We start from the raw sequence: 23,473 nt of genomic DNA, 5'->3' as shown, positions 1-23,473 counted from the left end.
AGTGCTGCCTGTTGTCGCTGAGCACGGGACATCTGTGATGTGCCTTGCAGAGAAAATGCATGGGTTAGATAAGCTTCACTCATGCCTGAGTTATAGTGCAACGTTGTTATGTATGGATTAGGTGACTAAAATGTGACCAGAGGCTCAGGGGAACCCCCATATTTCCATCTGAGGCAATGGTTCAGTATTTGCTGATTCCGTTATTGGCAGTAACTTTAGAGAACCTAACTACCGCAAATGATGGCAATCAACTCTACACTGAGCGAAAATGTTTTTCACATGCATTAGATTTCCTCATCAACAGAGAACTATAAACGCCTTCCTGATAAATTACTCCACTGCTCTCCCAAAGAGCCTACAAAAGCAGTGATTCCGCCTGCCAGTACCCTTTCCCCATCTCCCCAGTTGATTCCTCCTCCTAACTCAGTTTCCTAAGCGGAAGTCTCCGCGTAAATAACGCTTTCCAATAATCTAGAGTCCTATACTAAATTTGAGAAAAGACACACACAACACACACAGACGTTAAAAATGACCCCTGGGGATGTGCTCCCACAAAATTAAGTGCAAAAATCCCTGGTACCACAGTTGCACGGGAACACAGAGAAGGGTATTTTCTCCACCGCGGGCATCCGCCTTTCGAATCTCCCGAGATCATCATAAACATACGCTAAAACATATTTTTTTCTTCTTCTTCTTTCTCTCAAGCAACCACCCCGTACCGTCCCGCAGGCCTTCACAAAGCTGTTCAGCCCTTAGCTTAGCTCTTGTTCCTTTAAGACAGAGGTCGGTTGTTTGCCCTATTCTGAAATGGCCGCGCTGGCTTCCCCACCGTCTGCGCATGCTACTTGAACCTAACTCGGGATTGAAGCAATTCGGAGGCTGTCGCGGCGCAAGATGGGGACTTGGCGCCGGGCGAGCCTGAACCTCCCAGCATGCCTTGCAGCCGGCCCGGACTCCCGACGTCTAGTGATGGGGAAGCCCTGGTGCTTTCGGCCGCCCGAGCGGGTGTAGAGTTTGAGGTTGAGCCCTGGGCCCGGGACCTGGACGCCCGCAGAGGGGAAGATGGAAGCGTGGCGCTGTGTGAGGAGGGGCTACGGCCGCTGTGTGGTGGGGAGAGGCCGGTCAGTAGGGCTGGGAGGGAGGAGGGAGGAGCGGGGGCGGGCGGCCCGGGTTAACCCGGGGCGGGGCGGGCTGGGGGAGGAAGGAGGAGGAAGAGGGTCCGGGCGGCGGTGCCGCCGGGACGAGCCTCCGGAGACCCCGAGGGATAGGTAAACCCGGCGCGCAGCCGGAGGGGCGCTCGGCGGACGGGGGCCGGGCCGGGTTCGGGGCGGTCGATCGCCGGCAGAGCTCGTGCCTTTCCGTCCCCGCTGGGCCTTGGAGCCCCGGCCCACTTCCCCTGCCCTGCCCCGACCCAGCCTGCGCCCCCGGGTCGCGGGGCCTCCTGCCAGGCATCAGCCCCCGCCGGGAGCCGAGCGTCTGCGGGGAGGCGGCGGGTGCGCCGTAGGTCCCCGGGCGGCCTGACCCCGAGGGCGGCGCGCGCGTCGCAGGCACACCCGGGGGTTTGTTTGTGGTGTCAGTGTGTCTCACACTTCAGTCATTTGTATACCAGCCTTTACGGTTTATTACCAGATACTCCTTCCACACCTGTGTGTACTACATTTTTTTCTTGAAATTGACTTCTTTTTTTTTTTTTTTTAAGCATTTCAGTAATGCTGCCTGTATTAGCGTCGCCCTGAGCAGTGTCCACGAAATCTTGGGTTTGACGTACTCATTATGGGCTTTTTCTAATAAATACTTAGATGTGAAAAGTCAAAAAGTTTTATTGTGTACCATGCGAAATGGACTGGTGTACCTCACCTGGGAAACACAACACTGTATTAATTATATAAGTCATGGGGATCTGGTTTTAATCTCCTACAGTCGGGGGCTTGATCACAATTCAGCTCAGCAGTGTTTTCCTGAGTACCAGCTGTGTGCCAGGCACTGTGCTAGGCACTTAGGGAGAGACCAGAATTAAAATGATTAAGAAGGCTCTGGTCTTGAAGGAGCTCATCATCTTGCGAAAAAGACATCTATATAAGTTACTGTGAATATAGGCGATAAGTTTTGTAGCACGAGTATTGTATTTCAATACCGTAGCCTGTTAGGATAGAAAAAGTGTGGAGCGAGCACCTAAATCTCTATGGCTTTCAGAGTTGTCACAAAGCAGAATAGTCTGCCCATGTCATGCTTTTAAAGATTTACAGTTAAGTTGAATTTAGAGAACAATTTGAGAATGCATACACAAAAATATATCCTAAAACATTTAAATGCCTTTAAAATGAATATATAAAAGTCAAATAACAGTAAATACAGTTTAAGCAAAATTTCTTCAGTGGTAAAAGTGGACATTATTAACACGTCTTGGAATTATACCTTTAATAAGTTCTGGGAAAGGACAGAAGTCCTCTGAATCCAAAATTTTGCCAGAATAGTATGGTAAGAAGACGGTGCTTAAGTTGCATTGTTTCTTAAGAGAGCCCGAGAGCAACATATTTATTCAAGTTAGTGGTAACACTGCTTTGGATATATTTTGGATGATCAGTAAATTGGTGCTGTTGGGTTTGAAGTACTGGTGAATTATTAATAAGTAATCACTATCCCATTTCATTTCCTTCAAAAATTTTTTTTTCCTTAAAAAAAAAAATGAAGGTTGGAAAAATAAATTATCCACCTACTGATTAGCAAGAGAGGTCATTTTGTGAAGTTGGGATAGGTTTTTGTTTTCTTAGCTCTACAGATGTTTGGAAAATGGAATCTTGCTATAAAAAACTGTTCAGAAGCATGTTTCTGTCTACTCCAAACCCAAGTTGAAGGAGAGATGCACTTTTCTTGTACTCAGCTTAAGTGTTCTACATTGAATCAAGTATTACATTTGCTGTGGATTTTATTTATCCATACAGTTTATTAGATATTAGAAAGCTGCTCTGAAAACCAGTTTGATGGTTGGTTAATCTCTCAGGTGAACTGAGGACTTTTTGAAGCGTGTGTGGTATTTTGGGAGGCTGGTGTTTTCTCTGTTAAGTATTCCAAATGCCATTCATAGGCGCTGAGGGAGAGTTTTGAGATGTTGCTACTAATAATTAAATCATAGCTGCCCCCCCAATCCTTCATGATTTAGAAGTCAGATTTTAAATATTAAACATTATCTTCCCTTGAGGAAACAGATTTGGATTTGGGGTGCTATAGCGTGAACAAATAGTGGTGCCTCAAGGAGTGTATTTATTTCTTTTAGATACCCCATGTTACCCCATCACCAGAAGAGTCTGGCCAGAGATTGGACGACACCGTGGGAGAATCTGCAGAGGTGTTGCTGGAACAGACATATTTCTAGTTGTATGAGGTGGCCTGGACATTATTCTCGTGCTCCTTACCCATACTTCAGTAGTAGGCATTTTTCATTAAATTGGAGACCACCTTGTTTATTTGAGTCTAGAACTCCGTTTCAGTACTGGAACTGGAGACCTGACAACCTGAGCCAGACCTCTTTGATTCATCTCTCTAGTTACATCATGAACTCTGAGGGAGATGAGCCTTCATCAAAACGAAGAAAACACCAAGGTAAAGGTGACATTTATCTTGGTGCAGAAATAGAAGCCATAGAATTATTAAAACTTTACTTTCTAATAATCCTTAAAACCTCTTCCAGATTTTGTAGGGGTTTAGTATTTATTTTCAGCCAGTAGTTTTCTGTTAGGAAAAAGGAAATGATTTTTTTAAAATTAAGTCTTTGTTTATATCTATTTTTATATTTTATTATATATTTCTGGCAGTAAATATAGAAGAAACTATATATAGAGAGAATAAGACTGGGAAAGAATATAGGACTAAACTAAAACATTAATTTAAGAATAATAAATCCATTGTTTTTAAAACAGAAGTCCTTAGACTTCCTAGAAATTGGTATATGTTTTTGAGAGTCCACACACCTATTTTAAAAAATTAAATTTAAGGGTTTTTCAAATTTTTTTTTTGACAATTTTATTTCTAAGTAATCACACCCAACATGGGACTCTAACAACCCCAAGGTCAAGAATTACATGCTCTACCAACTGAGCCAGCCAGTTTAATGCTCACTTTTTTGAGTAAGACAAAAAGATACTCTTAAATAGACACAATCATAAATGAAAGAGATTTTCTTACAGAGTAAGATTTTAGCTTATTCAGTATATTTCTCATAATGGGTTCTATTGCTATAATCCTGAGACACTATGGGAAGTTTTATCTTTTATTTTTTATTTTTTTAAAGATTTTATTTATTTATTTGACAGAGAGAGAACGATCACAAGTAGGCAGAGAGGCAGGCAGAGAGAGAGGAGGAAACAGGCTCCCCGCTGAGCAGGAAGCCCGATGTGGCTCCATCCCAGGACCCTGAGATCATGACCTGAGCCGAAGGCAGAGGCTTAACCCACTGAGCTACCCAGGTGTCCCAAGTTTTATCTTTTAATAAGGGAACAACATCTTAATCAACTTTAAGAAATATTTGTTTTCTAAACATGTTGATCATTTCTAGTTTTGTCATATACTTTTCACTCCAAACAATTCACGAGACTCCTTTTGTCCTGCCAGCCCTGCTCCTCCCCCAAAGTGTATGTGAATCATCTTGGTAGAATTTTGAGTTGTCGTTCTTACTGAGCTATGGTTTTCAGTGAAGATAATTCCTCTGAAGGTATTTGGAAATAGACTGTGTAGGTGTTCATGTGTAGGGAGCTCACATAAGTTTGTCAAAGGAAAATACTCAAAGTGAGTCTCTCTTGGGAGGTCAGAGCTAGGTTAGCTCGAAGATTACTTACGGCTCTTTTAAGTAGAAATTCTGCTACACATTTGAGTAGAAATTTTAAGCACCGAAAGTGAAAATCTATTTGTCTAATACTTGAGCACAACATGTGTTCATCAACAAATGTTCATTTGAATGAATGAAACGTGTTAGAGACATTAGAATTAGGTTCCTAGGGACAATCAGCTCCATAACCTATAAATCTTGGGCTGTATGAAGTCGTGAGATGACCGTTCCTTCCCGTATTCATTGTTCATCAGGTCAGCGCACTGCTCTCTGGTTTAGCCTTTCGTACATCTCCTGTGCTGTCAGGTGGAGCTGTGGTATGCTGACATAAGCCTGGGCTCAGGAACCACTCCCTGCTCTCATTCTGCTCCACCACTGATTGTGTGAACTTGGCCAGGTCATGGGACCTCCCTGCTCCTTGGTTTCCTAGTGTGAAATAATGCCTACTTTAAAAGCCTGTTGAGGATGAAATGAGACCTGTCAAAGTGCCTAATACACTGTCGGCTTCATAGTAGGTACTCAGAAAATCGTGATGGTGTTGTTTTCCCTTTAACACTTGGGGAATTACAATTTACATACTGATAAACTTTGATTGCGATCTGACTCTTTATATGTCCGTTCTTCCTAGGTATTGTGAATAAGGAAAATGCTCTTCGTTAAGCCATATTTGTGACTTCCGATAATTCACTAATACTTTTCCATCAAGAGAACAGCCTTCTAACTTGCCTGTCACTTTAAAGTGACATTTGAAGGATTTGTGTGACACAATTAGGACTTTTTAATTAGGCACCCTAAAAACCTGATCAGGCCTATTGCTTACTTTCTTTGATTCATCTGTCTTCTCTGCTGTGATCGCCTTGTTCCTCCTGACATGGAAGGTATATAAGCTTTTGTAGTGTGAATTTATGTTGTAAAGTATATGAAGGCCAAAGACTGTCATCTCTATCAGTCGTCTTCAAATTGTCTTCCATGGAACCCTAGCATTCAAACACATATCTGTATGTTTATTAAAAACAAATGTGGGCAGGAGAAAATACGTATTTACCCCCATCATCCCAGCCCCAGTATACCAGGAGCTGATGGTCATGACGTGTTTCAAAATGTAATTGCAGAAAGAGTTGGCTTACAAACGCTTGTCGGGACAATACAATCTCAATGCATTTTTATGCCCTTCCATACACGTATTTTACAAGAAAGTATGCACAACTTTTCTGGACCTTCATCTTTCATACTTCAATGTGGTGGTGACACCAGGGTAGTGCTGTAACTGTGATGGTCGCTTGCATTGTGTTTGCATGACTAGAGCCCTTTGCATCTTGTACGTGTATAAAGACTATGATTTGTGGCTAAAACCATCATAGACAGTCCCCAATTTGTGAATGAATTGTGTTCTGGGTAATTAGTTCTTGAGAATCAGTTGCTGACCATCTGTTTCCGTGTTCCCCATGGAAACTGTTACAGATCTCAGAGTAGTCCTACGGAGTCAGTGCAGTTAGCTGTAGTTCTGGGCCTTTGCAGGTAGGATTCTCCATATTCAGTGAAGGATGCAGAAGGGGATAGTTTCCATCCCTTTCCTGGGTATAGGACAAGCTCCAGGCTAAGTTCTTTAATCCCGGATGGCTTGGGTTTGGTTTGGTTTTCTTTCCGTCACTCTTTTTTTCTTTACCTTCTCCTCAGGCTCTTAGTGCCTTCATGGTACTGTAAGTCTCCAGCACCGCTGATCCACCCAGACCTCAGTAGTCATAAAAATAATCTTCCTCTTCGAGCCTCTGGTCAAAATGCCTATTCCTTTCATGCCGCTGCTTTCAGCATTTAGATTTTGAGGAAAGCAATCTTACTAAACTCGTTTACCAGAGGGTATTTTAAAATTTCACTTTTGGTCTTTTTTCCCCGTATGTATGGAATTATTTTTCCTCAATTTAATTTTTAGTTGGTAGAATCTTAGGCATTGTAATCCAATAAAGTGAAAACCTACATGTAGGAAAAGGGAGATATTCTAGGGCTGAGGTTTTTCCTGCTTGAAAACCGATCTCCAAATCTGTTTTCCCAGGTTCTTCCCATTTCTTGTTTTCCCCTTCTGTTGAGCTCATAGAATCTCTAAAAGTTCCACATTTTTCTTCATGCCTTTCCATGGCATGCCTTCCATGGTGGGGTGAGGAAGATAAGATCGAAGGGGCATATGTATGTATGTTTGTGTGTGTGTTTGTAGGTCATTTCTAAGTCGAGGACTGCCTATAATTGCAAAATCTCATGCTTTTTGATTCTCTTTTTTCATCACTGGGCCCAGGTACATGTGTCTTTGCAGAATGTAAACCATCACACATTTCTGGATGCTGCATGCTGGGTTCTTCAACCAGCCCTTGTCATTGACTAGCGTTCTACAACGATGTTATCTTCAACGTTTGCTTTGGTGTGCATTAAAAAGATTTCTTCTGTTCATTTTGTCTGCATTGTTCCACTAAATACACTTCCATATATTGCCATCATACACCCTTCATTCATGTCTAAACCAGAATTCTGAGATGAGTTATTTCTAGAGCTTAATCATTTGATAATCTTATCTTACTAGTAGGAAATAAACTACGGTGTGAAAACATCTTATTAAAAAGCCAACTGTGACATGCAAATACAGTTGACCCTTGAACAAGAGTCGAACTGCGTGGGTCTCTGCGTAGGCAGAGAGGCAGGCAGAGAGACAGGGGGAAGCAGGCTCCCTGTTGAGCAGAGAGCCAGATGCGGGGCTCGATCCCGGGACCCTGAGACCATGACCTGAGCCAAAGGCACAGACTTAACCGACTGAGCCACCCAGGCACCCCTTTCTTTATGATTTTAATAAATTTATAAATAAATTTATAATATAAATATAATAAAATAAATTTATAAATAAAAAGAAAATAATATTTTCATCAGCTTACTTTATTGTAAAATACAGTATAAAATACATATAACATACAAGTTATGTGTTAATCTACTGTTTTTGTTATTGGTAAGACTTCCAGTCCACAACAGACTATTAGTAGTTAAGTTTTGAAGGTGTCAAAAGTTTTATGTGGATTTTCAACTGCACGGTGCCCTTAACCCTCCCCTCCAACCCCACATTGTTCAATGGTCAACTGTACGCTATCATGGTTATGAAGTTGCTGAGCATGTCTGGCAGAGCCACTTCTTAACCGTAAGTAAATGAGAAGCTATGTAGTCTTAACTTTATGAACACTCTCTCAGTCTCCAAAATGACCTGCTAACTCCTTTTAATCTTTTATACCTGTTGGTCGGTCTTTGTATCATTTTACTGCCTTCGTAATCAATTTGATGACAGCTTCCAGTTCCATAGCGCTATGTTGCCATTTCCTAGGGGAAAACATTCTGTTCATTGCCTGTGGGAATTTTTAAAAGGCAAGAAAAATCTCATGCCGGAAAGTATTTGGTCATTTTTCATTAATTCTTTATATTTTGTTCAATATATTTTAACAGGCACAATTCAACGACATTGGGAATATATATGTAACCATAATAAAGACAAGACGAAGATCCTAGGAGACAAAAATGTTGACCCCAAATGTGAAGACAGTGATAACAAGTTTGACTTTTCAGTGATGTCCTATAATATACTTTCACAAGATTTATTGGAAGACAATTCACATCTGTATAGACACTGCCGGCGGCCAGTTTTACACTGGAGTTTTAGGTTCCCCAATATCCTGAAAGAAATTAAACACTTTGATGCAGATGTAAGTGCAGAATATCATCAAAATTCTTCGCATAAGAAAAGTTTATCTGTGAACTAAATGGGTTTTACCCCTTTTTGTCTGTGAGCTAAGAAGGGAAGATGGTTTTAAATATAGTGATGGAACCGTTTTTAACGATGTATCGTGACTTCCACAGCATCATTTGCGAATGGTTGTTGGTGTAAATAATCATTAAATTTTCAAAAAAGATCCAAAAAGTTCTGCTTGCCAGTCAGTTTTGAAAACCGAGACTGGCAGTGTATTAAATATTCAGTAAGTACTTCCATTGATTTAAAATGTAAGTCATTCCTCTAAAAATCTAGATACATTCAAAGAAATCACCTTGAGAAAGGACTAGAAGGATTTAGTACTAAAGAACATTGTAATTCAGGAAAAAGAATTCCAACATGTAAATTTAAAATACTTCTTTTGGGAAATACCAGTTTTGGATGGTAAGAGAGGCCAGGTTTTTGAGGACTGGTCAAATTTGGAAATATCAATTTGATAGTTTCAAGAAAAAAGACTTAAGTCTTTTTATTTCAACTTTCAGTAGGTTTTTAGAATTTTAGCAGCCTATTTTTAAAGATGAAAGCATCAGAAAATTCATATTTGCTCTCTGTTTTAATTCAAGCCATTTTTTTCCTTCCAAGGTACTTTGTTTGCAAGAAGTTCAAGAAGATCATTATGGAGCAGAGATCAGGCCAAGTTTGGAATCTTTGGGTACAATGTGACTTTATTTTAGCCAGATTTACTTTGAAAGATTTGTGTGTTGTTAAAGTATAACATGCTAACAATGATGTATGGTGTATTTAGGCAAAGAAGAAAGTCTTAATTTTGAAAAAACTTAGTACCCATTTCAAAAGGTCAGGAAAAGATTGATGTATTTTAAGTGGGAATTTTTGGATTGATACATAATTTTTTTTAAATTTTTTAAATATTTATTTCTTTTGGGGGTGAGGGGCAGAGGGAGAGAGACTCTTATGCAGGTTCCACACTGAGCCTGCTATGGGGCTTGATCCCACAATCCTGAGATCACGACATGAGCCAAAACCAACGGTCACATGCTAACTGATTGTACCACCCAGGCACCTCTTGATAGATAATTTTAATTCAAACAGAAAAGTATGTAAGAATCTCCTAATAGATTTCTTTCCAGGAGTTGCTCTACCCACCACTAGACCCCCAAGTTTCCGAGTTCCTTATCAGGGACCATTGTCTCTGGTTCATCATTATAACATCAGTGTCTACCAGTAACAAACAAGTAGAAGCTAAAAACCTGTTTGATGAATGAACACTTCGAGAAACAGTTCATCTATTTAAGAAATGCTGCCTACTTTGCATTCATTCTTCGCAAATATTTTTTGAACGCCTGCTATATCCTGTGTACTGTTGTAGGCTGCGGTGATCTAGCAGTGAGCCACATAGATAAGTCTCTGTCCTTCCAGACTATGGAAATAGCAAAGCAGAGACCCTGAGATAGAAGTGCCTGAAGGCAGGTGGTGAGATGTGTGGGGAGTTGAGCAAGTGGGGAAGAGTCAGAGGCAGAAAGGTCAGAGATGGGCTGTCGGGGGGCTGGGCAGTGTAGATGGGCAGTGTAGATGATTATAAGGCCTCACTGTCTTCGTCTTGACTTTGACCGGGATGGGAAGGAGAGCATGGTCATGCACGTCAGCATATTTAAGACTGGAGTCGGGAGCGCCTGGGTGGCTCAGTGGGTTAAGCCGCTGCCTTCGGCTCAGGTCATGATCTCAGGGTCCTGGGATCGAGTCCCGCATCGGGCTCTCTGCTCAGCAGGGAGCCTGCTTCCTCCTCTCTCTCTGCCTGCCTCTCCATCTACTTGTGATTTCTCTCTGTCAAATAAATAAATAAAATCTTTAAAAAAAAAAAAAGACTGGAGTCGGCCAGTAGAGAGACCCAGTCTTAGGACCTAGACCACATCTCAAACTTAACATCCTACGTTATTAATGCTTGGGAGAAGACACTTTGATAAATATTGTTCAGAGGTATTAGGAGAGTTATGTTTTGCCTTATAGGCTTATATGGCAGACCCTGTGTTAAATTTCTTTCTTCCTTGTAGGTTATCACTGTGAATACAAGATGCGGACAGGAAGGAAACCTGATGGCTGTGCCATCTGCTTTAAACATTCCAAGTTTTCACTCTTATCAGTGAACCCAGTGGAATTCTACCGCCGTGATGTTCCTCTGTTGGATAGAGACAATGTTGGATTAGTGTTACTTTTGCAGCCCAAAATTCCGAATGCTGCCTCTCCTGTGATCTGTGTAGCTAACACACATCTGTTGTATAACCCAAGGCGAGGTGATATTAAGCTGACCCAATTGGCAATGCTTCTGGCAGAGATTTCCAGTGTTGCCCATCAGAAAGATGGCAGCTTCTGCCCTATCGTTATGTGTGGTGACTTTAATTCTGTTCCTGGTTCTCCGCTCTATAGTTTTATAAAGGAAGGAAAATTGAATTATGAAGGACTTGCCATTGGCAAGGTAAGTGCTTGCTTTGTCATTATTAGGAGGCAGACTTAGTCTCTCTGTTCATCGTAGTGTGGGGATAGTCATCACTGGCTGTTTGAAAACCTTGGGTTCCCAGTACCCTTGCTTTACCAAGCTATGATGATGTTCCCCAACTACTAATAAGTAATGATGCTCAGTTGGTTGAACTTCATCTTTTCCATCTATTTATGGCAGCATTCTGCTTAGAGGAGTTGGCAGGTAGCAAAAAATCCAAAGTGCGGGAGAAGAAGAAAAATAAAAGCATTGATAGACATGAATACTTTGTAAATAAGGAACTACTCATAAGGGGACGGGTAATAGAATTTTGAATGCTGGATGTGGGCAATATAGTTGGCAAAATAGTAATTTAGTATTTCTTTACTATGTACATTTTCCTTTTCATAATGCTAAATATTTCAATTTCTTAGCTGACTATATCCCATGTTTTATCTTCATTGTGCTTTCTGTTGCTTACTTCACATCATTCGATCTTCAGGATTTTAACCAAAATAAACTCTCCACCATTGAGGTTTGAGTGATAGTTCTAAAATTTTGTAAGAGTTGATCTCCCTTAGTATTTTAAATAATAGTTATATAAAATATGTAAGATTTTATATTAATCTAATTGAAAGACAGGAAGGGCAGTATTAGTCCAAAGTTATAGATCATATAGATGTCCCAGTTGGAGTGACAGGAAAGGAAAATATTGCCATTTTTTTTTTTAAAGATTTTATTTATTTATTTGATAGAGATGACAAGTAGGCAGAGAGACAGGCAGAGAGACAGGAGGAAGCAGGCTCTCCAAGGAGCAGAGAGCCCAATGCGGGGCTCGATCCCAGGACCCTGGGATCATGACCTGAGCCGAAGGCAGAGGCCTTAACGCACTGAGCCACCCAGGCGCCCCAATATTGCCATTTTTATGTCAATAATAACTGCTTTCTGAATTGTATTTGAACAAGATTTCATAAGCACAGATAATCACTTACTATGATGAATAATGGGTAGTGCCATTCTTGGATTTCCTCTTATTTAAGACATAAAATTTTCAATACAGAAACTATTTAAAATCTATTCACTTAAGGTACCTGTTGAAATTTTGTTTAGGTATCTGGCCAGGAACAATCTTCACGGGGACAAAGAATTTTATCTATTCCCATTTGGCCCCCAAACCTAGGTATCTCACAGAACTGTGTGTATGAGGTACAGCAGTTACCAAAAGTAGAAAAGACAGGTAAGTGTTCGTAGTACATTTTGGCAGTCTCCTTGATAATAGTGTTCCCTTTGAAGACATAAAACTAAATTTTTCAAGGGATAACATCTCAGGGATGAATTATAAAAAACATTATACTTACTTTCTTAGTCCTTTTCTTAATGAACTCTAAATTTACCATTCTTAAGTTGACCTTCCAAAATTATCTGCATGAATTACTTGCATGTTGCTTTGGAATGTTTGCATTTCAGTTTTGCTAATTATGGAGACCATCAAAACATAAAGGTTCCCTGATGGAGCATTTAACTAGGCATCTATCTAAACTAAACATGTCTTGAATATCATTCCTAGAGTAAGAGGACTATTCTATGGAAAACTAGAACAGAACAATATATTGAAAGTTTAATATATTTCTCTTTCTTCTTATAGACAGTGATCTGACACAGACAGAGCTGGACAAAACAGAGGTCCTAGTGACAGCTGAAAAGTGAGTTCTGGGAAATAACAGTAGACATTTACTGACTTAAGTTGGCTAAAAAAATTATTTCTCAAAAACCACTTGGATAAAAAATGAAAAGGATGTTTTTCCATGCTGGTGAAGAATGCTGGCTCCTCAGTCAAACAGACCTGAGTTCCTAACTGTGCTACATTTTACATGTGTGATTCTGAGCAAGAAGCTTAACATTTCTGAGATTTAGTTTCCTTGTCTATACTTCGGGTACTTGGGAGGACTGCATGAGACAAAGCATGAAAAGCTTGGTGTTTGGTTCATAGTAAGGGCTTAAGCAGTGTTATTTATAGCAAAGAGCCTGTCCGTGGACCTGCACCAGCTAGTTCTGTGAAATACATTGCTATTACATATTTTTTTTTTAAAGATCTTATTTATTTATTTGACAGACAGAGATCACAAGTAGGCAGAGAGGCAGGCAGATAGAGGGGGAAGCAGGCTCCCTGCTGAGCAGAGAGCCCAATGTGGGGCTTGATCCCAGGACCCTGGGCTTTAACCCACTGAGCCACCCAGGTGCCCCTGCTATTACATATTTAAACAAAGGTCAGGATCACAGGAAAATACCTTTCAGATTTCAAGAGGATGCTTTGCCTCCTTTGACTTACTACGTCTCAAAATAATCTGCAGGAGAATTGATCCAAAAAAGAATATGCCAGTATGAATATTTATATTTAAATTATATAGTTTACATAAGTATTTATAACTGTTGAACTACAGGGAAAAGTTACCAAAGGTCGAAGGGTGGAGATGCCTGGATTCCTTATTATTAGTAAAGAAGCATGAATATTTGGGGTTATGGTTGAGAAATAGATGTATGTGAATAGAGCAGGATAGAGATTTAAATCTTGTCTCTTTGGGAAATTCTTAAAATGTTTTGATTTTATATTGTGGCTCTTTTATTAATTTTAATTTTTGTTTTAACATTTGCATTTAGGGACCAATTAGAATCCCCTCTTATTCATTTTATCTGCTTCTCAGTCTTGTTTTTATTTTGTATACTATGTGTTGAGAAAATATTATCTCATGTAAAAACCTAGTAAGATAGGAAGCAACAGTTTTTGGATATTTTAAAAAAGAATATTTAAAACTTCATGATTAAACCTTTCAAATACAGTAAAAACTTCCCTAAGATTTTTAAAAATTTTATTTATTTATTTGACAAAGAGATCACAAGAAGGCAGAGAGGCAGGCAGAGAGGGGGTGGGGGTGGCAGGCTCCCTGCTGAGCAGAGAGCCCAGGGCAGGGCTCGATCCCAGGACCCTGAGATCATGACCTGAGCCGAACGAAGAGGCTTAACCCACTGAGCCACCCAGGCATCCCCCTAAGATTTTTTTTAAAAGATTTTATTTATTTGAGAGAGAGAGCATATGTGAGAGAGAGAAAGAGAGCACGAGCAGTGGGAAGGAGCAGAGGGAGAGGGAGGAGCCAACTCTGCTGAGCAGGGAGCCTGTTATGCAGGGCTTCATCCCAGGACCCTGAGATCATGACCTGACCTGAAAGGCAGATGCTTAACTGAGCCGGCCAGGCGCCCTCCTTGAGTAAGATGAATAAAAAGACAAATCTAACAAATACTTGGTTTTGACTAATTCTAAAATCTTTTTATAACAAAATGAGGTATAAGATACTTTTAAGTATCTATATATACATGTAATGTGCTTATACACAGAGCTTATTATCTGTAAACCAAAAAATTGACAGTAAGAGAACAGTTTGAGAAAAACCTACTTTACATTTAATAATATTGTAAATATAAATCCTGAGACATAAAACATTGCTAAAACTGGAAATTAAGGTTATTTGGAAAGAATAACCTTTGTTCTTTGACATTGAGCTCTTTAAAAACTGTCTTTATATGTGTATCTTAAGCCCCTAAGATAGTGCCTGAAACTTAGTAGGTATTAGTTAAATGTTGAATTTTTAAAAGTTTAAAAAAATTTTTTTCACAATATAAAAGATCTTTAAACTTTTAAGATGTATTTATCGGAAATGATTTTAAATTCTTCATTACAGCACATGTATTTGTAACGTGACATAACTAGAAACCATTATAGAAGCTGGTTTAGGATGTAGTACAAGATTATCTGATATGTCATAGCAAGAATAATCATAGAAAAATATAGCCAGTCTGACATCAAAAGTCTGATGGGTTCTTTATTTATTTATGCATTTATTTATTTATATTATTTATAAGTTATATTCATAAAGACCACCTTTTTTCTTAAAAATACAACAAATAACTTATAAATTGTTTTAGAGTGCATATTAGGAAATACAGGCTCTCAAATATTTTTTTTTTTTAAGATTTTATTTATTTATTTGACAGAGATCACAAGTAGGCAGGGAGACAGTCAGAGAGCTAGGAGGAAGCAGGCTCTCTGTGGAGCAGAGAGCCCGATGCGGGGCTCGATCCCAGAACCTTGGGATCATGACCTGAGCCAAAGGCAAAAGCTTTAACCCACTGAGCCACCCAGTCGCCCCTTTCAAATATGTTTTAATTAATAATAAATCACATTAATATGTAAATAATTAAGTTTTTACCCCACGTATCACAGCCTTGATAATGGGTTTTGAGTATCACCACATGAATGAACAGAATGCCAGATTGTGGTGTGGTCTGTCTAAATAACGCTTGTCTGAATGTCAGGCTTTGTCTGGAAATTGAATGAGAAAGTGCTTTAAACAGGAAGGAGTCTAAAAATCAAGAAAAACTTGATGGATGCTAAGCAATTTTTCTTTTCAATTTAGATTATCTTCAAATTTACGGCACCATTTCAGCTTGTCATCTGTTTATTCACATTATTTTCCTGACACTGGAATTCCAGAAGTGACCACTTGTCATTCCCGAAGTGCCATAACTGTGGATTATATTTTCTATTCTGCTGAAAAGGAAGATGTTGCCAGGCAGCCAGGTAAAGAATACATGTAATCTTGCACTGTGCTTGAGAAGAGAGTAACTCCAACCTCGGGCTGAGTTTGAGAAAGTTAGCTAAACATCTAGGTGACGTTCTAAGTTTAAAAGTTAAAAAAATTTTTTTGGTAATGTATTTGAGTAAATCAGTTAATCACCTGTAAAACATGGAAGCAGTGAAGGACCTCAAAGCAAATTATCGCCTAAGAATTACATCCTTAGCTCCCCCTTCCAGTGCCAGTCAGCTTCCGAGTTACGAGCCTTTCGTATTGCCCTTTAGTTTTACTTGCCGTAAATTTACTGGGTTTCTTTTTGTGTATGTGTGACAGCAACATCAGGTAGTTTTGTACTTAAATTTTACTAACGCATACTGCCTTCATGGGAGGACCTTGTTGTATTGCCAGCAATGGACAGTTGTGTCATGTTGACTCTGGATCTTTCTGGAAAGAGAAGTCCATTATATGAATATGTGATTTCAAAAAAGCAGAGGTGATTAAGACAGTTTTCCTTGTACGAGTCAGTGAAAGTAAGGTTTTAAATATTAACCAAAGGACTTAATGTGGAGAACAGAATGCAGTTTAAAATGACTAGAAGTCAGAGAATATCATTCAGAAAACTTCACAAGTCTAAAATGTGGGCAGCTGTTCTGTCTTTTCTGATTTCCCTTTTCCCTTTTTTTGTGCTACTTTTCTTTTCTCCTTTTTTCTTCTGCTTGTTTTCTCCTTCCTACTGAGGATAACCTGTATTAGTAATACTCTGGATGGCTTACTCCTCCCCAACTAAGATCAAGTCTATGAAATAGGCTTGCTGCTTTGAATTTGTAGTCGGGGTCTGGGAGTTGTCATGCTCCAAGTGTTCACTAGGTGGCAGTAGTGTGCCACGGACCGGCATATCAGATGGTCCTCTGACTCTACTGTGGGCCCTGACTCATGAACCAGTGTATACTAATTTAATCTCCAGGCACCCTATAAACTTCCTACTCAGCTGTCGCTGGGTGTGTCTGGTTTATACAGCTATGGGATAGTTGATTAATTTCTTATGTAGTCATCAATCTCACATTACTTTTTTTTTTTTTAAAGATTTATTTCTTTTAGAGAGAGCGAGAGAGCATGTGTGTGAGCATGGGGGGAAGTGGGAGTGGCAGAGAGAGAGAGAGAGAGGGATCCTAACCAGACTCTGCATTGAGCTTGGATCCCATCGTGGAGCTGACCCCACAATTCTGACACCATCACCTGAACCAAAACCAAGAGTTGGAGGCTTAACTGACCGGACTGTCCAGGCGCCCCTCAAAATTACTTCATTTTTAAATTTTTATTATTTTTTAAGGATTTTATTCAGCACAGAGAGCATGCACAAGTTGGGACAGAGGGAGAGGAAGAGGGACAAGCAAGCTCCCTGCTGAGAGTGGAACCCCGGTAGGGGTTTCGTTCTCCACCCTGAGATCATGACCTAAGCCGAAGTCAGATGCTTAACTGAACTGAGCCACCCAGGTGCCCTTCAGATTACCTTTAACGTACTTATGTGTTGCACTGATATTTTCTTCTAAAGATTATTTGCAGAACTCAAAACAAATTTGAACCAGGGAAAAAAACCAAACATCTGAAACTGCTGTGCCTAAGAACTATAATTAGCTTATAACTCAATATGAAATGTAATCATATTCTAAAAGCTGTTTCCCATTAGACTCCAGAAGGTTCTGAAGTTCTATATCATCGTTTAAAGAAGAACTTGTATGATTAATTTACAATGACCTATTGACACAGTTTCTCTAAACATGTGTTTCCTTAATGTAGGAGCTGAGGTTGCTCTGGTTGGTGGCTTGAAACTTCTGGCCAGACTATCACTCCTTACGGAACAAGACTTATGGACTGTTAATGGACTTCCAAATGAAAATAATTCTTCAGATCATCTACCTTTATTGGCTAAGTTCAGACTTGAGCTGTGACTCTTCTTTGATTGTATATACATACATATATATATACTTTTCGATTTATATTCTTTTTCAAAAAATGTAAAATATTTCTTGAGAGTTTGCATGTTTATTTTTATGCCGTGGAGTTTCTGAAGAGGTTGTGTTAAATGCTTGAAACAGATATCAGAAGAAACAAGTTTACAACAATTTTCTTTGTAATACCGAAAAAATATTTTCCTGACAAGTGAGATCTAAACGTTTACTCCTTATTGTAAAAGAGTTGTAAATATTTTTTATTCTAAATCCCAGTAAAGTTGACAGTGATTTTTAAACATAGTGCATCCTCTTTAGTTAGTAAAGAATTTCAGTTGATGTTTTTGGCAAGCTTTGTGGTGGATCCAAAGTATCTGAGTTCCTGCAAACCACAACTCGTTTCCCTTCCAGAAGGCCTGATTTCATTGTGAGGACCATCTGTTTGTTGAGTCCTAATTAGTTTATCTCAGAAATCGCTCACAAGTGTCCAACCAGCCATTTTAGTTTGGTTTTGAGGGGGCTTGATAATGCTTCTTAGAATTGTACAGATTGCTTAATCCGTCTTTACTCCTCTCCTGAGCCGTGGACGATGTCTGCATTTTGTTGGGAGATGTAGGTCACTGTAACTAAGAGTTGAAGTGCTTTACAGACGCCCTCTTTCCGTCCTGTGACAGGCAGACCATTCCAGCATGCCTGAGAGAGGCAGAGACTGGGTTAGAATGCCTTTGTTTGCCTAGCAGTTTGTGGGGGGTTTTGGTTTTTTGTTTATTTTTTTCTCTTCAGTTTCAAGAAGAGATTCCCAGGTTGGAGGAGAAACTTTATTTTTCTGAACCAGTTCTGTGGAAATTTATTTTATTAGGAAACTTGTCTTTAGAACAAAGTGGCAGCTATAAGATTCTTTTGGTTTTGCTCAGATATTTAGGAAGCCCATAGAACTAGTGGGGAGATACCAACTTGGAGACCTAATACTCCTAACTAGTAATTTTAACTGTCTTAGTGGTATTGTTTCTAAGATGTTCCTTTGTTTTCTTTCCTAATGAGGCAGCAGTGTGACGTGGTGCTGACATTTTTTTATAAAGTGGTCAAGAGCAGGTCTAGTGAGTCCCACAGTTGGCGCTCTGTGTTTGCATCAAACATTTTAAAACAAAAAAGTTAATGTGTCCTCATTTTTAGACAATAGGATAAAAAAATTATGCACATTTTTACTAAGTAGTAATTTTATATTCAATTATACTGAATTATAGAAGTTTTTACAATGGGTGTTCTTCATAGAATGCCTTTCCTGAAATTAGAAAGCAGTATTTACTCCGGGTCCTGGACTTTAAAGATTTTTGTACTAAAGTATATTTACTACAGTTATTTTTTGAGAAAAGAAATCAAATGACTACCTGAACAAGGCGTGTAGGTTATGAGGATTTACCTATAAAAAATGATAAGTATTTTTAAATGTTTAATTTCTCACTTTTTTGGGTTTTTACTTACAGTATTAACTGTAGTTCTAAGACTTTCCACGTTTTCTAGTAACAGTTTGCAGAATATTGTGTGCTCTAATTAACAGATATTGTCCTCATCAAATAATAGTATGATTAATCCCTTTTAATATTGGGGGAAGAAAAATGAAAATGCATTAATTACTCCTTTGTGTTCTGTGAGTTTATTAACAGATAACTTTGTGTATAGGTCATTGTTGCTAAACTAACATCTCTGAAAACCTCTGTGAAAATTTAATTTTTTATGTCCTGATCAATATATTAATTTTAGGCCCTTTTCATGTGCTTCACTTTGTAGAATAAATCCATAAAAATGCTTTCCACTTGAGCATATAGGACGTAGTATTTTGTGAACTGGAGGCCAAAGGGTCAGTGCAACCTTCTGACAGGTTTTTGAAGCTCTGCTAAAATGAACTGTCCACTTGTCTTTACTTTTTTTGGTCAGAATTGGTGATTCTGTTGGAGCCTTGTATTTACCTGCCAAAAAGCATTTAAATCTGGTTAATCGCTTAAGCCAAATCACCCCCAGGCGGAAGTGCTGTACTGGCCAAGTTTTAAAATGGAAAGAGATACTGTGGAGTAAGAAATATTGGTTTTCCGATACCTTTTGATATCAAGATAATATGCATGTTTGAAATCTTGTCTTTTTTTTTTTTTTTTTGGAATTTAACAACTGTTGGCTCTTAACCCTTTGCTTTCCTAAAAAACCAAGTTAGAGATCCAGAGAATTCAAGGATTTGGGGAAACAAAAGTCATTTGCACTTCGTCTCTATGAATCAAATAATAAATTATTACTCTAGTGTATCTGTGCCTGGAGGTTTTGTGGTAGGTGTGCTAAGTGTGTCCACTGGGCTGTTGTTCCTTCTAAACTACTTCATTACCCTACAGCCTGTATTACTTAGAGTGATGCTAACATGTAAGTGAATTCAGATGTGGCAAAACAGAATAGTGTTGAATACAGGGTCTGAAAATTGTGGAAGAAGATAAGGGTGAGGGAGTGATAAATGAGTTTACTAGGACAAGTAAAAGGACAAGAAAAAAATAAATCACACCCTCTTACATACATTTTTGGAAGAAAAACAATCCTTGAGTTTCCAGGATGGTTTTTATTAAAGTCCCATGCTGTGTATAAACATACAAGTGATGAGAAAAACATTAACTTGAAACATGCACTTATCTGGCATTCTCTAAAATACCATTATACAACTTTTCCTTTACTTAGAAAAATACCCACTAAAACAATCACAGTTTTCCTTAAAGGTTTAAAAAAAATGTATTGGCCAGAACAAAGTCCAAGAGAATAAACAAGATTCTGAATTGTGTGTCAAAAAAACTGTACAAGGTTGTACATAAAACTATAGCTTACAAAAGCCTTGGGTATAGTAAGAATACAGAATTAAGATTTCCAAGGTTCTATTTACCAATATCTATTAATAAAATCCTTATGAAATAATTGACTTAGAAAAAGTGAAATGCTCATGATTTCAAAGTGTATAGAAAATACTAGATATCACTTTCTGAAATAAAGTGTACTCAAAACAGCACATGGAGTCTGAAATCAAGATTTCTGTCATCCATTTAAACTTTGCATATATCCCCATAATGGCTTAAGCATAAAATTTCTCTTGCACTAATAACTTTAAAAACTAGATTCAAATCATCTCATAGTTTTATCTTTTATTTTTTGAATAATAGCCAGTTTTAAAATTAATTTTGGGGGGAATAAATCATGTCATTTTTTGTTTTGTTTTGTTCCTGCCTAAATATCATCTTAATCAAATACCTGCGCTAGAATGGAAGAGTCTGGTCCCTTTCTCAGATCTTTTAGAAATCAACATAATTCCACAGGCAGTAAAGCTAGAATGAAAACTAAGAGCATTTTAAATTACTTTTCATGTTTCTGTGACTAACCCTGGCTCTGGGGGACTGAATCTTACCATCGAGAAGGGAGTGGAAATCAGGTTACTAATTGAATCACCAAACCAGCGGTGGTTTTAAGGCTTGTACATCAGCGTCTTAGAATAGTTTGTGTTCCTATTCTTTACCCTTTTTTGTGGGGAAAAAAAGGGGCTCTGCAGCTAATGACATTCTGTATTTTGGATGGGACAGTACTTAAGTAAAACTTGGAAAATCCTAGTCTAAGCTCTTAGAAAGATCACCGTGGTATAAATGGTGTACTATTAGTGATAATAAAATTTCAGATTGGCAAACATAAGATACACATATCTTATTTTTCACAGAGAGAGCTAAGTCAGTATTGTTTCAGAACAACTCAAATATTTCAGTAGACGTGGTCATGAGGCTGCAAATGAGTTTGCCTTATGAAGAGATACAAAGATAGCTCATCTTAACTCAAACTGACACTATTCTTAAGAGTGATTTTAGTTCAGAATTTTTAACTTCTCTATTTTAATGTAATTGAGATGTCCACTTACTTGGTCCTTTTCACGTAAAGGACGCTAAACTTCCTTCTTTTTCAAGAAAATAATCACTTTCCATTAATGCTACTGAGTTTTAACATAAAGGGAGCCCACGTGCACATGGCCGAGGGATGAGGTCACCTTCAGTGGTTTTAATGGTACAGAATCTCAGTGAGCAGATTATTTTTCTACTCCCCATTCTAAAATCACCTTCAGGCAAAGAAAGCCAGAGAGGAAGTCCTGGCAACTGAAATAACACTTGTGTTGACTAGCAGACTTCATGTACATCTGCGAGTTGGCCTCCTGTGTTGGCACAGCCGCCGAGCTACAACAGACGAAACAGAAGCACACTCTTGATGGTGACAACGTACACACTTGACGAGTAGAGCTCCTCTCCGCGGCCCGCAGTCCGAAGTTATACAGACACGCTGTCCTTCACGGACTCCGTCACACTCGAAGGTAGAACCCTCTACCTGAAAACTTTTCCATTTAAAAGAAGTTTCTGTTTCTCTTAATTCATCGCATTTTCCAATACCAGTTCCTAGGTCATGAAGTGGTACTTCAAAGAGAGGGCCTGGAAAGGGACCACATGTGCCACCTTTGGTCTTAATATAAGACATCAGGACCCCTCCCTGACAACAGTGAGTCCTCCGAACCAACGCCTGACTCAAGAGTCTAAAAACCGGATGGGACATGAACAGAAAGGTTATCTGGTTCTCAAGACTCTGCCGATTCTCTCCTGGCCTCTGCCTTTCTGAGTGTGTGGTTGCTGGAGGTCCTTGCAATACTGCTAAATGTGTGTCACAGTGCCGTGACCTCTTGTGCTTTTTTTGCTGGAGTTTGCAAAGTTTAAATGTTAGTGACAGAACACAGACTACCTTCGGATCGTGCTTTTTGTTTTGAAAAAACAAAAACCGCTGTCAGTGAATGCTTTAAGAAAGATTAAGAAGTAACTCCAAGGTCCTGAAAAGAGTTTCCCGTATTGCCAGAAAAATTTCAGTGCTTTTTAGTAAAACACTTGGTATAATACCTTAATCCCATTATATGTGTGCACCAGGAAAAAATTCCAAACTTTCTGGAAATCCCCACTGAAGTACTGGGGAAATAATACAAATAGAATATAAAAAAACAAAACACCATTAAATTTGCATATCTGATGTCAAGATGCTGAGGTAATATTGACTGCTTAAAAAAAAAAAAAATCCCACCAATTCTTGCCTCTGTTATTGCTGAAAAAAGACATTAATACTGGCTGAGTTACCTTACTATATCAAAAGTGGGAGAGAGGGTTTCAGGAACATTTACTACTGGTGAGGAGGCATCATGTCCAAAAGCAAGTAAATAAAAGTAGGTCAATGGGAAGACAGAAAACTACAGTTACATATGACCCTTTCTATCTGTGGTGAGGGGGACAGTCCAACCCCAGTGGGGTTTCTTCAGCCTTTTCATGGTGGCCCCTTCGTGACTTTCAACGTTAATTGTTACCACCCACTCCGATTCCATGTCCAAGTGAATCCTTAAAAATAAAATCCACAGGTTCTCAATAAATAGCTGCAGTTCCTCCTGAAATGCTGGGGTAAAGTGCAGAGAGAAGCACCACGGAAGCCCTCTTGCTGGCTGATATGGCTTGCCTAAATGCGGATTTGGTAGCCCACCTCATTCAGCGTGCTGAGGTCAGCCACCTTCTCAGGCAGTGCGGGCCTAGGGGTCAAAGGCATGGGGGAGAGGGAAGGGATAGAAAAAGATCACTTAGTATTTGACTCGGAGAACTTGACTTTGTTCTCTTGACCCTTCAGGTGCTTGCCCCCAGCGCGCTCCGCCACACCCCACCCCTCCCCACGCTTGGTTCCCATCAAGTCCACTCTGATGGGATGTAGAGAACATTTTCACAGGCTTTTCAAGGTAGAGCTGAAAAAAACCTGATAGGTTGCCGGATGAGT

The 23,473-nt window shown here is 39.2% G+C and overlaps 2 protein-coding genes across 12 annotated transcripts in view; one reads left to right on the top strand and one right to left on the bottom strand.

Annotated features, from left to right (window-relative positions):
• Positions 1-862: 862 nt before the first annotated feature.
• On the top strand, positions 863-19,917 carry ANGEL2 (angel homolog 2). 9 transcript variants are annotated; one of them, XM_059412660.1, is made up of 9 exons: positions 974-1,121; positions 3,275-3,600; positions 8,294-8,550; positions 9,198-9,267; positions 10,625-11,046; positions 12,157-12,283; positions 12,692-12,749; positions 15,516-15,679; positions 17,472-19,917. In XM_059412660.1, exons 1-9 carry the CDS (start codon positions 1,063-1,065, stop codon positions 17,621-17,623), a joined length of 1,635 nt encoding a protein of 544 aa, XP_059268643.1. In that variant the 5' UTR covers positions 974-1,062; the 3' UTR covers positions 17,624-19,917. The 9 variants fall into 9 exon arrangements, with proteins under 9 accessions (XP_059268646.1, XP_059268643.1, XP_059268650.1 ...); XM_059412662.1 differs by having other exon boundaries at positions 992-1,080; XM_059412664.1 differs by lacking the exon at positions 3,275-3,600 and adding an exon at positions 5,451-5,700 and having other exon boundaries at positions 1,035-1,121.
• Positions 19,918-20,199: 282 nt separating this feature from the next.
• The window catches only part of VASH2 (vasohibin 2), a 38,387-nt gene continuing 35,113 nt past the window's right edge, over positions 20,200-23,473 (bottom strand). For all 3 annotated transcript variants that reach the window (XM_059412673.1, XM_059412674.1, XM_059412675.1), the window contains one exon: positions 20,200-23,234. In XM_059412673.1, coding sequence (XP_059268656.1) covers positions 23,165-23,234 — 70 coding nt within the window. In that variant the 3' untranslated portion in view covers positions 20,200-23,164. The remainder of the gene's footprint in view (positions 23,235-23,473) is intronic.

This window comes from Mustela nigripes, chromosome 10, assembly GCF_022355385.1.
Source record: "Mustela nigripes isolate SB6536 chromosome 10, MUSNIG.SB6536, whole genome shotgun sequence".
NCBI classification, from domain to species: Eukaryota; Metazoa; Chordata; class Mammalia; order Carnivora; family Mustelidae; genus Mustela; species Mustela nigripes.
Note: the sequence above shows the minus strand (reverse complement) of the source record. Positions and strands in the feature narration are given on the sequence as shown.